Consider the following 16,518-nt stretch of genomic DNA (forward strand, 5'->3'; position numbering starts at 1 on the left):
GTAGCACAGTGGTTCTCAAACTTTTTTAATTTCAAGGACACCCTTAACCATGAGAGTGTACAAATGGAACCCCATTCGTACACTCTCAGAGTTACACACCCGTAAGGAACCCCCTCAAGGAACCATGAGGGTCCCTGGACCACACTTTGAGACCCACTGGTTTTTCCAGTGAGCCAACATGCACAACATCGGCACCCTGACTCTGTTTGACCAGAGTGGAACAGAGCCTTAATTAGTATCATTGGTAACACCTGTTAAGGAAGTAAGAAGAGGCCCAAAATATCTTTCCAATATGGCTGCCGTGCATAGAGCCTATTGTAAATTGTAATCCACCCTGCTCTGGTCTCCTGTTCATTTCTCCCCCCCCCGCAACTGTTGGGCTTTTTGCCCAATCACTTCGTCACCACCCCCTCCGTTTTGTCTCCCCCTCTCCATCTCTCTCTCTCTCTCTCTCTCTCTCTCTCTATTGCCATCGTTCTCAGCCCATCCCCCTGCTGAAGGCCAGGAAGAACCATTCCCTGACCCTGTCTCAGGAGCAGGTAGCCTGTCTGCTGGCCAACGCCTTCTTCTGCACATTCCCCAGACGCAACTCCCGCAAGTCGGAGTACGCCAACTACCCCGAGATCAACTTCTACAGGTACTCCTCCCACAATTAACACAACTAGACCATACCCGTCGGGGAACATGAGCGCCGAAAGTATATGCAGTTTGGGTTATGCACTGTGCACGGATAGTATATCAGGGATGGAAAGTGAGTGTTGGTACCAGTTCCAACAGACACGCGTGCGCGTCCCGTCGCGGCGTCCTGGACACACAGTGAACACACACACGCGAACCCCCCCCCCCCCCCACACACACACACACACACGTCCGCGGCCACAAACACACACGGCCAGACGGAACCGCACGTTGCCGCTTAAGCACGTTCTCTGTGTGTGCTTGTGGCAGACGGCAACAGTGTAACACAGCGGGTCTATGGATTCAACGCATGCGCCGTTTGATCATTCATCCCATAGGTCAGAAGGCCATCCCACAGCTGGGGAGCCGTAACCATGGCGACCTTCTTTTACATAAAAACGCTAGTAAACAGCTGACCTTTTGGGAAAATGAAAAACGGGCTTTGGTGTTCCGTGCACATGGTAATGGTCAATGGTCGTGTGCAAATGCAGATCAATTGCTCCAGGCACTGAGGAGAACTGGGCGATTTTTTGCGCACAGCACAGACAGAGAGAGCTACAGAGGCACAGAGCTTTGTAGAATTATGAGGAGGATGAGTGTCATAAACGTAATATTACTTTATTTTTATCTTTTTCACAATACGGCGCTCTATATATATTCAATACAATACAATATTTTGTACCTTAACTCATTCACTGTCAGAACTTTTTTTTTTTGCATTTGCCCACTGCCAGAGATTTTTCATTGAAAAAAAAAAGCCGAGATACAGACTTTTTAAGTTTTAAGTTAACAAGGAAGTGGATGGGAGTCTAGATCTTCGAAAAATCATATCTCCTTGGTCTTTGGGTCAAATTTGAAAAAAGAAAAAAAAACATTACGTTTTTTATGTCAGTGGCAGTTAATGAGTTAAGAGAAGATTAAGGTAACATGTTCAAAAGTATTCTGCTAAATGTACTCATTTTGTTGGGGACCCCCTGGAACCCCATCAAGGACCCCTTGGGGGTCCTTGGACCCCACGTTGAGAACCACTGCACTAGAAAAATTCACACAGGTGTCTAGCTCGCTGCGTCGCGGTCCTTCTGAGTATTTTCACTCTTAAGAAACGACTAAACGAGATGATATACCTTTGCCGATCCCTGGTGGTAAAGCCATTACTTTGGTTAGAGACTGATTCAACCTTAACAGACTCAAGCATATTGATCTTTTAGCCTCATTCCTGCACAATGCTGCGGCCGGAGATGCATACGTTTCACGGTGAATTCTTCACTGGTGTGTGACACTGGAGCATCGTTGGTCCAATTTGTACTTCTTTGCGCGATGGCGTTTACTCTCTGAGAATAATTGATTTTAACCCATTGAGACCGGGAACGCATCTGTGTGTCATTTTAAGATTTCTTTGGGCTATTTTTGAAAGATCGTGAAATCTTTGAATATGTATTTTTTAAAGCGAACATTTGTAACTCAAATCTTTGCTTCTGGGGGTCCCTGGAACAAAATATTTTATACATTTTATATATATATTTACATTACATTTTATATGAAAAATATATATTCAAAGATTTGAACACATTTTCCAAGATTTTTCAAAAAATAGCAGATCTACAAGCTCATAGCTATGAGCTTGTAGATCTGCTATTTTTGAATAGCCAAAGAAATCTTAAAATGACACGGATGCGTTCCCGGTCCCAATGGGTTAAGTTAACTTGAACATGACTTGAAAGTCGATTCTTTTTTGTCAAGCAACACTGTTTCGTGCAACAAACTATTAAGTATCAGACTTGACTTGACCACTCCGAGCCTGGCGTACCTACTTTAGGCACGCCATTATTAGGTAAACGTTTCCCAAAAGAAAAGGTGAAAATAACCGATCTACAAGCTCACAACGTGTCACGATGCAAGACGTGAGTGTATAGGGTTTTAAGTGGTTAATATTCCCCTCTAGCTTCTGTATATTCCATTGTTGACGCCGTGTCTGGTGGCCATGCCCGTTGTACACTTAAAGGGCATTTCCATTTACTCTAAACTCTTAACTCTTCGGGCACAAAAACATTTCCAGATGGGGGTCCCCGCGGCCAAATGTATATCAATTTAGGCGGTCCTCTGCATGAAAAAGGTTGAAAAGCACTGGCATCAACTCACCAATTACAGTTGCAAGTCAGGTCCGTTTTTTTTACTAAGAATAGACTGGTTTAATGTGGTGCTAAATACAGCATCCAGAGGAGGGTAGACATATGTCCATAAGGGGGCACTAGTGCCTTGAAAATGCCAAACAGATGCTTTCTTACAATTCCACTCTAGACTCGAGCAGTCATTCAGCAAAGGGTTGTAAAAACGCCAATGCTTGCGTCACTTAACATAAATGCCACCATTTTAAAATTGATTCTCTCTCGCATAAGATAAGATACACTTTTATTGGTCCCCGTGGGGACATTCAGAGATGGACAAACGCAATGGCATGCATGCAGTCTGTTACTTGTTTTTTTTCCGCCCCCTTCCAGAAGCTCATAAAGATGTGTGTTAGAATGGGCTCTATGCACAGCAACCATATTGGAAAGAAATTGGGCAGCTTCTGCCTTCACATGTGTTACCAATGATGCTAATTAAGGGTGTGTTCCAAACAGGGTGCTGATGTTGTTCATGTTGGCTCACTGTGCTACACCAGTGGGTCTCAAAAGGTCCAGGGACCCTCATGGTCCCTTGAGGGGATCCCAAATGGCTCCTTATGGGTATGTAACTCTGAGAGTGTACAAATGACCCTTACGGGTCCATTTGGTTCCATTTGTACACTCTCAGAGTTATGGGGGCCCTTTTAAATTGAAATGTTTGAGAACCGCTGTGCTCCGTTCGCTGTGGGAACGGAGCCTTAATTAGTATGATTGGTAACACTTGTGAAGGAAGTAATGAAGCAGCCCAATTTCTTTCCAATATGGCTGCTGTTAGGGTTGTCCGATATTGGCTTTTTTACCGATAACCGATATACCGATATTGTCCAACTCTTAATTACCGATACCGATATCAACCGATACCGATATATGCGGGGATTATTGTGATTAGGGTAAGCTCAAATTTCATATCACACACACCATATACAGTAAGAACTCCTGTAACTTATTTATAAAGCAAAAAAAAAACATCATTTTTTTTTCAAAAACCAATACCGATATTTTCCCGATATCAATTTTTATGCTAATATCGGCCGATAATATCGGGAGGCCGATAATATTGGACATCCCTAGCTGCTGTGCATAGAGCCTATTAGTTAGCTTCTCATAGGGCTGCAACAATCTACTTTTTCAATTAATCAAATAATACAAAATAAAAATGATATATTTTGTAAAAAAAAAGATTTACATATCAACAAACGGATAAACCACTTTACTTTGTCGCATGGCGATGTTGTGCAAAAATAGCGATCTACAAGCTCACAATGCATTGCATCGCATTGTGAGCTTGTGCTGTAGATCGTCTATTTGAACAGAACGAAAAAATGCAATTGATCGGTTCGATTAACTGCTGCACTCATATCTCATATCTTCTCAGTGTCTTCCCTTCTCTGTGTCTCTGAAATTAGTAAAAAAAAAGTAAAATATCTGAGTACTTTTTCCACCGCTGTGTGTTGTTGTCTTGTCAGCGTAGGAGGTTGTGTTATTGGTGCTTTCTGTTTACGCCTACTCAGACCGTGTGTGTGTGTGTGTGTGTGTGTGTGTGTGTGTGTGTGTGTGTGTGTGTGTGTGTGTGAGACTGGTGGGGGAAAGCCCCTGTGCAGCTTAATTGAAACAAATGAGTGTTTATGATGGCCTGGGTGGTTCACAGTGCACGGCTATCCATCTCCTTCCTGGCCGTCTTCAACTTCAGATGTCACTGAAGGTGGTCCATTACTGTGTACACTGTGCTAACAATCAGTGGTGGAAAAAGTACTCTTAATATTTTACTTAAGTAAATGTATCAATACTGCAATATAGAAATCCGGAAAGTCCGGAATTCAAAATTTACTTGAGTAAAAGTACAAAAGTATTGGTATCAAAATATTAAAGTACCAAAAAAAAAGTGCGACGCGTTGTGATCTTGTATGTCGGCTATTTTCAAATAGCCTATGTATAAAATAGGGCTGAAGTGTTTAATGTATGTTTTATGATATAATAATTGATAATTGCAAAGTAACTAGCAACTAAAGTTTTTAAATAATTGTAGTGGAGTAAAAGTACAATATTTGCTTCTGATTTCACTCATTTTTAAGCATTCTGGCTAATCATTCAAGAACCACAGAATATTTATCTCCGGTATGACCAATCCCCTGATGGTTGCTAATCACGAAGGGTTTCACTGTGCTTCCGTGGAGGAAAAAAAATGTCATCGCGACATGACATAAAGGTTTCCTAATTGTTGTTATTTTGCTAGTGCCGAGTACAGATTTGATTATTCCTCATTACTCCTCTGCTCAAGACATTTTGGTAAGATGCTGTTTAACAAACATCCAATTATATTGTGTCGGAGCATTGTGGATGATAACGTCTTTAACCAGAATTCGATTACGGCCCAGAAAGTAGATTTGTTGCGCCGGTAAACAGAGTTATGGTGGCTGTGAGTTGTGTTTCGGCCATGTGGCCACAGCTTGGATCCATAGGCTGGTCCAAACGCACCGAGCGCTGTCCAGCTTTCACCACAATTTAATTTAGTAACAATTTCCTTAACCCATCCAATCCGGGAACGCATCTGTGTCATTTTAGATTTTTAGCCATGGCCGATAACCATTACTTTATACTTTGGCTATTCAGAAATTGCACATCTACAAGCTCATCACCGAGTGTCACGCTATGAGAAAATTTGTGAAAATATATATATATTTTTTTTTAAACAACATTTTTAACTCAAATGTTTGCTTTTGGGGTTCCTGGAACAAAACCTTTTCATGGCAAGGACCCCCAAAATGACATGTATTTGGCCGCGGACGGCCCCCCCATCTCAAAATATTTTGTTCCAGGGGGGCTGGAGCAAAGATTTGAGTTACAAACGTTCGCTTTGAAATATATATATAGCCTATATTCAAAGAGTTGCTCACATTATCACGATTCTTTTCAAAAAATTGCAGACCTACAAGCTCGTAGCGCGGCACCCTACGAGCTTGTAGATCTGCAATTTTTTGAATAGCCAAAGAATAAACTATGACCGTTCTTAATGGCTTAAGGCACCCTACTTCTCATTAGTGTCATAATGGCGTCTGTTACTGTAGTCTGGTGCTGCAGGAGACACTTGGGCTTGGTCGCGTTTTCTTCATTATAGTGCTCATGCCGTGTAGAGTAGATTTTAGCACTAGGGTTGGGAAAAGTAACAGTTTTGGTCATAATGAGGTTTCCACCTGGCAGAGACGATATACCGCGCAAAGCTCAAAACGCATCACGTTGTATACCATTGTACAACGAAGTAAAATACAGGGTTAAGTGGATAATCAGACTAAGGAGACTTGGTTGATTAATAAAAAACATTTTTTTTAAATTGTTGATATATAAGAAAAATTGAATACTTTATTAACATGATTATTTAACCGTACAGGTAGGACAGTCAAATGCTTTTTTTATGCTAAAAGGATACCACAAAAAGGCCCAGGGGCTTGTTTCCATTGTACTCAATTCGTCAGTACAATAAAATACAATACAATACTGTACAAACATACTATAAAACATATTGGGATAAAGCTCGGTAAAATCATAAGGTATGTTTACAGAGAAAGGTGGGGGCCGGGGATCAGAGCCTTCTACTATCAAGGTGTTTAAGGAGTTAAGATATGTTCACTTGTAACTGCTTGTCCATTATTCCGTTAACCAACATGAGCAGGATTCATTCGGTTATCGTCAGTGGTGGAAAAAGTTCTCACACATTTTTTTACTTAAGTAAAAGTATCATTTGTGCAATGTTGAAATACAAGTAAAAGTCCGGAATTTTCTAATTTTACTTGAGTAAAAGAACAAAAGTATTGCTATCAAAATGTACTTAACATATTGGGTGCCAGGTTTTTTTAAAAACAGAGTACACTGAGTGCCAGGATATTTAACCATTTTTTAGGAGCCGAGATACAGGCTTTTGAATTCATAAGCTAACCAGAAAGTGGATTGGAGTCAAAATCTTCGGAAAATGATATCTCCTGGTGCTTAGAAGGTAAACAAAAAAATATTTTTTTAATTTTTTTTTCTTCAAAAAACGTATATATACAGTTTTGGCACTCCGTGGTTGTATTGCAAAAAACGTATATATACGGTTTTGGCACCCAATGTGTTAAAGTACCAAAAGTAGAAAGTACTCATTATGCAGAATGTCCCGTGTACCAAGTTTTCAAATGTATAACAATCTTTTGAAAATAGCAGATCTATAGCAGAAAATAGCAGATCTACAAGCTCACAATGCGTCGCATCGCGACGCATTGTGAGCTTGTAGATCGGCTATTTTCAAATGGCCGAAATGTATATAGGGTTGAAGTGTTTAATGTATGTATTGTCATAATAATCTAAATCTACAAAGTAACTAGTAATTCAAGTTTTCAAATAATTGTAGTGGAGTAAAAGTACAATATTTGCCTCTGAGATGTAGGGGAGTAGAAGTACGAGTACTGAAAATTGGAAATACTCCAGTAGAGTGAAAATACCTCGAAATCGTACTTAAGTACAGTACTTGAGTAAATGTACTTAGTCACTTTACACCACTGCTAATCGTCTCTAAACATCAGTATCAAAATATCTTTGGTTAATCACCGGGTATTTAGCACTGTAATTTGGGTATTTCCTGCAATCCACACACGCGGGCTACAGCCGCTGCCTTTCTTTCTTTAGCGTTATTTTCCGTCTGCTCTCTCTCAGGGGGTTTCCACTGAGTTATTGTATGAATCCCAGTCATGTTGTCACGTCGATGAGCCTAGCTCGTTGCCCATTTGTTTTGCTTATTCATTTCCCCATCCTCCTACGTCCCTGTTGTTCTTATCCAAGGCTCAATCCGTCCCGTCTTAACCCACTAAGCCCGGGGAACGCATATGTGTGCCATTTTTAGATTCCTTTTGGCTATTTTAGAAAAATCTGGAAAATGTGTCCAAATCTTTGGATATATATGTATTTTTAAAGCGAACATTTGTAACTCAAATCTTTGCTTCTGGGGGGTCCCTGGAACAACATTTTGAGATGGGAGGTCCGCGGCCAAATACGTATAATTTTGGGTGGTTCCTTGACATGAAAAAAGTTTGAGGACCACTGATATTATAGCAATATAAATAGTTTTTTTTTTATAAAACTGTTTTTAAAAGACAGTTGTATAATCCCCCAGAAGCAAAGATTTGAGTTACAAATGTTCACTTTAAAAAATATATCCTCAAAAATGTTCTCAAAATTGTTCAAAAAATTTCAAAACATTTTCAACATTTTTCAAAAAAAATAAAATAAAAGAAATAAAATAAAATCAAAAAATCAAAAAAAAATCAAATTTTCACAATAAAAAAAAAAAAAGCAGATCTACAAAGCTCGTAGCGTGGCACCGAGTGCCGCGCTACGAGCTTTGTAGATCTTAAAAAAATGACACACGGATGCGTTCCCGTTCTCAATGGATTAACAATCAGTCATCTCAATTTGTCTACATCAGCGCCGGCTATCTCCCCTGCCCATCAGATGTCCTGTGGCAGGCTAAGTGGAGAGGTCTCCTGTGTAACGACGTTAGCATTGATTCACATGCCGGTGTGGCTGCGATGCATGGCCGCTTCGTTCGGAACTCGTGCCAACGCACGCTTTTTTTTTTATTAACCCATTAAGACCGGGAAACGCATCCATCCGTGTCATTTTAAGATTTCTTGTTTGTTGAAAAATGGTGAAAATGTGTGCACATCTTTGAATATATATGTGTTGCTATAATATCAGTGGTTCTCAAACTTTTTTCATGTCAAGGACCACCCAGAATGATATGTATTTGGTGGCGGACCCTCATCTCAAAATATTTAGTTCCAGGGACCCCCAGAAGCAAAGATTTGAGTTAAAATGTTTAAGAAAATATATGTATTCAAAGATTTGCACAAACGTTCAAGATTTTTCAAAAATAGATATTTTTGAATAGCCCAAATAAATCTTAAAATGAGTGCGTTCCCGGATTGAATGGGTTAAAAGGGGACCGGCCCCCTTGGCTCTCACTATCAGCATTGCCGTCTGCCTACGGTAAATGGAAGAACGGGCACCTGAGAAGTCTGGGCACCTCAATGTTAAATTGTCTTCTTTTTTAGTTTTTTACGTAAAAAGATAAAAGAATACCACTTTGGAAAATGGTCTGAAATAAGGTAAAAGTACGCCTGACGTTTAAGGCCTAATGTTACAACAATTGCTACAAAACCTGTGGCTAGCTAGCCAGTCATTATGGCATAAACGGTTGAAGGGTCAAATTTAAAGGGATAGTTCACCCAATTTTCTTTTCTTTTTCTATCGATTACTCACCCCATGGAGACTTGAATTAATGGATATTTTTCAGTTTTTGTCACATTCTTAAGCCAATAATTTGATGACCAGCGGTAGGCAGCGGTTCCGGTAAGAGACACGAAGGAGACTCTTTGTGTCTCCTACCGGAACCGCTGCCAGTCATCAAATAAGTCTGATAGTCACGTATACTTTACATCATTTCAAGACCATTTTTCCAAACTATACTTTTATTCTTCCCCTTTTCCACATTTTTTGGGGGTAAAAAAAAATCTCACGTGCCCACTCCTCCTGTAATCCCCTGTCTGCGGCCCAAGAGAAAATGCAACGAGTAAAAGAAAATAAAACAGTTTGTGTCCCCCCCCCCCCTACCCACCCCCCCCGAGAAGATGATAGTAGACAAGAACGACCAAGCCGCTCAGCTAATAACAAGCTAGGAGCTCCCCGGATCGTTACCGGCCCTCCCCTTCCCCCTCCCCCTATAATTGAGTGAGTGTCCGTCACTTTGCTTATGGGCTACAGTAAGCGCTCTGTCTTGGCCCCAGTGCAGAGCAGAGCTAAAGCAATCTGCTGATTGCTGTTTTGGCAGAACTGTCAAGGTCTGTCCTCTGTTTAACCCAGCGAGACCGGGGGGGGGGGACGCGCGCGTCTGTGACTTTTTTTAAGATGTTGGCTATTAAAAAAAACAGCAGATATACAAGCTCATAGCGCGGCACCGAGTGCCGCGCTATGAGCTTGTATATCTGCTGTTTTTTAGAAAAATCGTGAAAACTTGTGCGAATATTTGGATGTATATATTTTTCTAAGGGGAACGTTTGTAACTCCAATCTTTGCTTCATTGGGGGTCTCTGTCACGACATATTTTGAGATGGGGGGTCCGCGGCCAAATACATATAATTTTGGGTGGTCCTTGACATGAAAAAAAGTTTGACAACCACTGATATTATAGCAACAGCAACATACGTTTTTTTTTTCAGAAAACTGTTAGGATTTAGAAGATATTTGTAGAATCCCCCAGAAGCAAAGATTTGAGTTCAAAATGTTTGCTTTAAAATATATATACATATATATTGAAAGATTTGCACACATTTTCACGATTTTTCAAAGCGCTACGAGCTTGTAGATCTGCTATTTTTGTATAGCCCAAAGAAATCTAAAAAATGAACACAAGATTCTTTCCCCGGTCTCAATGGGTTAAATGATGGATAGATGGGAGGGGGAGGACGGCCAGGCAGAGAGTGATCTCGTTGGCTCGTGTTTTTCTCTGTCTGAAAAGACACTGGCACAAGAAAAGAAGAAAAAAACGGAGGGAAAAAATACCCCTGTTATGTTTAATAACGAAGATCATTACTGAGTTGAAGTCGTGTGTGTGTGTGTGTGTGTGTGTGTGTGTGTGTGTGTGTGTGTGTGTGTGTGTGTGTGTGTGTGTGTGTGTGTGTGTGTGTGTGTGTGTGTGTGTGTGTGTGTGTGTGTGTGTGTGTGTGTGTGTTTGTGATGCCTTACTTCATCTCCCAGCGGAAATAATTGGTGATGGAGGAAACAGTCAGAATGGTGTTTTTCCTCCTCGCTGCGCGTTAGTTGGGAGACAGGTGCTGTGGGGAGGAACCCTGATTATTAACCGCTTTAAAACCTGGCATCCCTACTTTTGGGCATTTTTCGTGCCTTTCAAAAATGTCAAAAACAATACCACAGGACTTCAAAAAACATCACAGCGAATGGTCCTCACGGAATAGTGGAGAGAGAGTACATTTACTCAAGTACATTTACTCTAGTACTGCACTTGAGTACAATTTTGAGGTACTTTTACTTTACTGGAGTATTTCCAATTGTCTATACTTTTACTTCGACTCCACTACATCTCCGAGGCAAATATTGTACATTTACTCCACTACAATTATTTGAATAGTTACTTTGCAGATATAAATTATTACATTATAAAACATACATTAACCACTTTAGCCCTATTTTATACCTAGGCTATTTGGAAAAAGTCGATCTACAAGCTCACAACGCGTCGCGACGCGTTGTGAGCTTGTAGATCTGCTATTTTCAAACCTTTTAGTACTTTTACTTTTGGTACTTTAACCCTGCAAGGCCCAGATTCTTTTCAAGTTGTGATGATTCCTGGCTCTGTGGGGGGTATTTATATGCAAATATCCTGGCCAAAGGCATTGTAAGACTAAACAATAGGACCCAATGAGGATTTAGAGGTGAAAAAAAAAAAAATAACAGAAAAGAAAAATGATTTAAACTCATTTCTTTATAAAACATACATGTGATCGTGCGATCACACTGGGCCTTGCAGGGTTAAGTACATTTTGATACCAACACTTTTGTACTTTTACTCAAGTAAACTTTGAATTCCGGACTTTTACTTCAGAGTACTTCTACATTGCAGTATTGATACTTTTACCTAAGTAAAACGTTTGAGTACTTTTTCCCACCACTGAGCAGGAGTGAGGAACGTAAAGACTGGGATAAACAGTAGTCGATAGGCGGGGGAGATCGCCTTCAATAAATGACCTTTTTTTTCCCTCCTTTTTTTTTGGTTTGTTTGTTTCTTTTTAAAGTGCTTTTAGTGACTGGGCTCCCGCTCTGTCATTTTCTTTGTTTTATCCCTTGTTTTTGTTTGATGTTTTTCTTTCTCCCCTCCTTCCCTGAGCTGGGTGGAGGGTTAGTGGGCGGGGGGGATGAATGGCAGACTGATTAAACTCCAGCTTAGGATGCTTTTAATGGAAGGAGAGCGCCAGTATGGGGCTACCGTCTTATAGTGTGGTCTCTCTCTCTCTCTCTCTCTCTCTCTCTCTCTCTGTGTGTGTGTAACTCTGAGAGTGTACTATCACTATGGGTCCTTTTGAATCAATTTGTACACTCTCAGAGTTGAATTAAAGGGATAGTTCACCCCCACTTTTTTTCTGTCTATCAGTCACCCCCCTCATCTAGACTGAGTGGCAAAGCATTTGGCATGTAGCATTGGAGTTTGGAAGCGCTCGTTGGAAATCACTCAACGGTCCTGCATACCACCTGTGTCTAAATGTCACATAATGCAGGAGGCAGCAGGACGTTGGGTTATTGTTGAAAACGAGCGCTTCCAAACTCTGAAAAATAATCACACCCTGTGTGAAGGAAGCGGTGCCTTTGTTGAGTGGCCTCCTGGTGGCGCTATAATAGGGCAATGTTGAAAGGGTGGCATTTGTGGCCGCAACGTAGTGCAAATATGCGTGCAAAGTTTCACCCTAATCGGACGCTGCATTCATGATTTGCAACATTTTGGCCTCCTGGTGGCGCTATAACAGGGCAATGTGAAAAGGGGGGCAATTCTTCCTGGGCCTAGTGGGAATATGCGTGCAAAGTTTCACGGAAATTGCACACTGCGTTCATGTGGTTTGTATGTGTTGCTTCTCGTGCTCATCCGGACGGACGGACGGACGGACGGACGGACGGACGGACGGACATAAGACACAGACACGTGTGGCCAATGAGAGGAGAGATGGCAGAGGCAAGCTCCAAGTGTGTGTGTGTGTGTGTGTGTGTGTGTGTGTGTGTGTGTGTGTGTGTGTGTGTGTGTGTGTGTGTGTGTGTGTGTGTGCGTGTGCGTGTGTTTGTATGTGTTGCTTCTTTGCCGTGCTCATCCCGTGCTGATACGGACGGACGGACGGACGGACGGACATACGGACAAAGTCAAGCTTAGAGCGGTTGGCACCGCTAATAATCACCTGCACGTAATTTATTGACAGAAAGTGTATGAAACAAAAACTTTGCAGATAGAAAGACGATAATTAAAGCTTTCCGTACAGTTGCCATGTTGGGGAGTTTAATGTTGTTTAATACAGTCAGATAGGACTTTTCTGTTTGGATGTATGGCCTGTCAAGGCCAGAAAGTACTTTTTTTGCCACTCAGTAGGCGTTCTGGCATAACTTCCGGGTACGATGATGTCAAGAGTCAACTTTGAGTCTCCTTACCGGAGAGACCTTAGCATCTTTCCGGCCGGTCATCAAATTATTGGTTTAGGAATGAGACAAAAAATAAAAAGCTCTCCATGAATTCAAGTCTCTATGGGGTGTGTAATTGATTGAAAATAAGTCATGTTTTGGGTGAACTATCCCTTTAACTCATTCACTGCCTGAAATATTTCTGGCCGCGTTTGCCCACTGCCAAGACTTTTCATTGAAAAAAAAAAGTACTCAGGAGCCGAGATACAGAATTTTTAAGTTTTAAGTTAACAAGGAAGTGGATGGGAGTCTAGATCTTCGATCAAAATCATATCTCCTTGGTCTTTGGGTCAAATAAAAAAAAAAGTAAAAAAAAATAAAAATGTTTTAGTCGTTCTAGGCAGGCATGGCTTATGGGACAGGAGTCGTTTTAGTCATTCTAGGCAGGAAATTAGTTAATATGTCCAAAAAGAGAAAAGAAAGAGATAAAAATCATCCTTGAAATTTAAAAGTGAATCACTGCTGTATCTCTTTCTTTCTCTCTCTCTCTCTCACTCTCACACTCTCTCTCTCTCTCTCTCTCTCTCTCTCTCTCTCTCTCTCTCTCTCTCTCTCCACTCTTTCTTTCCCTCGCCCTTGCTTTTGTTAATGTTCCACAACTGAAGCACAGAGCCTAAGGCGGGGTGCCATTGTACGGAGAGAGAGAGTGGCTGGACTTGAAATGGAAGTAGACATCATGCCAACGCTCGCCTTCAGTCACGTGCCATATTATGGAGAGTGCATCCCATGTAAAACGTTAATGTCCCCCCCCCCCCCAAAAAACACCTTATGTGAAAGAAGCATTTCTTCTTAATTCTCCTGCTCTACCCTATACCTCTATCCTCATTCTTCTCACGCAAAAACATATTTCACCCGTTTATTTATACTTGGAAACCTGTGATGTGATAATAAAGATGACTTTTGACAGAAAGTCTTAACCATTTAAAGCCTGTATGGTTGAGCAGAGTCCAAGGGGCAAGTCTTGGATATTTACGATGAGCCCAACACGGAAGCTTATAAATGGCCAGAGTGGCGCTGTTTTACCCTGCGCCGACCTGCGGTGTCAGAAAGAATTTATTTTAACGCAAGTGAATGGGTTTTTTGACAAACTTTAGACTAGATTTTCTTACCGTTATAAAAATTGTCATAAATTCTATATGCTTCCAGTCGCTAGTTTAAAGTCTCCTTTCAATCATCAGGATATGCGTTTTGCTAAATTATGGTCCCATTTATTTTAAAATTGACGATAAAGTAGGCTATTCTCTAGGAGGGGCGGGATGATTTGATTGACAAGCTACACAACCAATAGCATTCATTCCCCGCCCCCGCTCTTGATTGACAAGCTACCCAACCAATAATGGTCTGGTCTCATTCTGCAGGATATGACGCGATATGACGCGATATTGAAAGATGGCGGACCTACAGTCTTGGAACAATCGGCTTCATTTTCGGTCTGTAGAAAGCAGCGGAGTGGCTTTGTCCATCTCATTTATACAGTCTGTGGCAGAGTCACTCAGGGCTCTCTGCTAGTGTCTTTTCCGTTTTCTGTTATTGCGGAGAAAGCTTTCCCAGGAAAATAGCAGCTCGACAAGCTCACAACGCGTCGCGCTGCGACGCGTTGTGAGCTTGTCGAACTGCTATTTTCACTGCTATTATCCTTTCCCCACAAAACGGATGCTGCCAGGTTTTAAGTGGGTAAAGGGCAGTGGTGGTCTAAAAATCTGTAACAGTTGCCCATGTTAAACACATCAAAAATCCATTGTTTTAAAGGACTGTGACGGCAGCCTTCTCGATGCAATTGGGGTGTCAGATTTTCAAATATCCCTGTCTTTGTGTTTTGCTTCCTTCTCCAGATTATTCGAGGGCTCTTCACCAAAGAAGATCGAGAAACTGAAAACTCTGTTCTGCTACTTTCGAAGAGTTGCACAAAACAGTAAGCATATTGTACTCCTTTAAAATGGCACGTCACTCATTTTCAACCTCAATATAGGCTCTATGCATGGCAGCCATATTGGAAAGAAATTGGGCCTCTTCCTTACTTTCTTCACAGGTCTTACCAATGATACTAATGAAGGCTCTGTTCCATTTCATGTAGCACAGTGGTTCTCAAAGCTTTTCAGGGACCCCCGAGAGTGTAGAAATGGAACCAAATGGACTCTGACGGGTCCATTTGGTTCCATGTGTACAGTCTCAGAGTTGCACACCTTTCTAAGGGGACATTTCGAACATTTCCGTCGACTCACTCTGCGTCTCATTGGTGCGCTATGGACCAATGACATCGTCGATGGGGATTTCCAAGCCTTTCTCTTCCTGGAAAGTTCTAGTTGAAATAGAAGCCATGGTCCTTGCCTGAATAAAAAATCAAATAAAAAGTTTTCTATCTTGTTTGAAATGACCAATCCCTGCCTGCCGATGACGTCACTGGTAGGCAGGTTCTTTTTTAATTGTCCACGGTCGTCCTCTGAGACACAGAGTGAGTCGGCAGAAATGGTGGCGTCTTCTGATGTGCATTAGTGAGGATCAATGATAAGGTTGAAAATGGGTGACTTGATCCTTTTAAGTCATTGGTTCTCAAAGTGGGGTCCGGGGACCCCCAGGGGTCCTTTATTTGTTAATAAAGCTTCACAATCATGTTAACCCCTTTATCCATAATTTAAACTTTTGGCTATTCAAAAATAGCAGATATACAAGTTGTAGCGCGGCGACCTTGTAGATCTGCTATTTTAGAAAAATTGTGAAAATGTGTGCAAATGTTTGAATATAAGTAATATTTTTTAAAGCGAACATTTGTAACTCAAATCTTTGCTTCTGGGGGGTCCCTGGAACAAAAATATTTGAGATGGGGGTCCGCGGCCAAATACATAAGATTTTGGGGGTCCTTCACATGGAAAAGTTTGAGAACCACTGCTTTTAAGTCATATTGCGTGAAGTGCCGTACGGGGTTGTCCGCAACGTTTTAAACACGATACACAAAATCTTAACTTTACATCCACTCAATGTGATCCAGTCCAACTTGTGATGTAGAATTTAGTAATTTTTCAAAACAGCTTCACTAGTAGCTACTTCTGCTATTTTGCTATTCCTCATACGAGAAGTTTATAGGACTTAAGTGGTTAACTTGTGTGTGTGTGTGTGTGTGTGTGTGTGTGTTAGGGCTGGTAAACGAATATTCGATATTTTAATATTATTCGAATATTGCGAAAATATGTATATTCTAGGGCCGGGACTTTATCGCGTTAATTTCGATCAATTAATTACAGAAAAATTATCGCGTTAAAAAAATTAACGCATTTTAATCGCACTTATTTTTGCCCCGCGGAACGTTTCTCACGGGACGAGTTTCAGACGGACCGTTTGTCCCGGTGCACCAAGCAACATGCATGGGTCTCGTCTGGTCTCAGACAACAACAAACCGCAGGCAACGCAGTGCATGAAA

The 16,518-nt window shown here is 41.3% G+C and overlaps 1 protein-coding gene across 2 annotated transcripts in view; it reads left to right on the top strand.

Annotated features, from left to right (window-relative positions):
• The window catches only part of LOC311058910 (poly(ADP-ribose) glycohydrolase-like), a 122,602-nt gene that overhangs the window by 26,154 nt on the left and 79,930 nt on the right, over positions 1-16,518 (top strand). For both annotated transcript variants that reach the window (XM_084076441.1, XM_084076442.1), the window contains 2 exons: positions 483-637; positions 14,936-15,015. In XM_084076441.1, coding sequence (XP_083932567.1) covers positions 483-637; positions 14,936-15,015 — 235 coding nt within the window. The remainder of the gene's footprint in view (positions 1-482; positions 638-14,935; positions 15,016-16,518) is intronic.

This window comes from Gymnoscopelus microlampas (assembly GCF_963454915.1).
Source record: "Gymnoscopelus microlampas genome assembly, chromosome: 13".
Classification (NCBI taxonomy): Eukaryota; Metazoa; Chordata; class Actinopteri; order Myctophiformes; family Myctophidae; genus Gymnoscopelus; species Gymnoscopelus microlampas.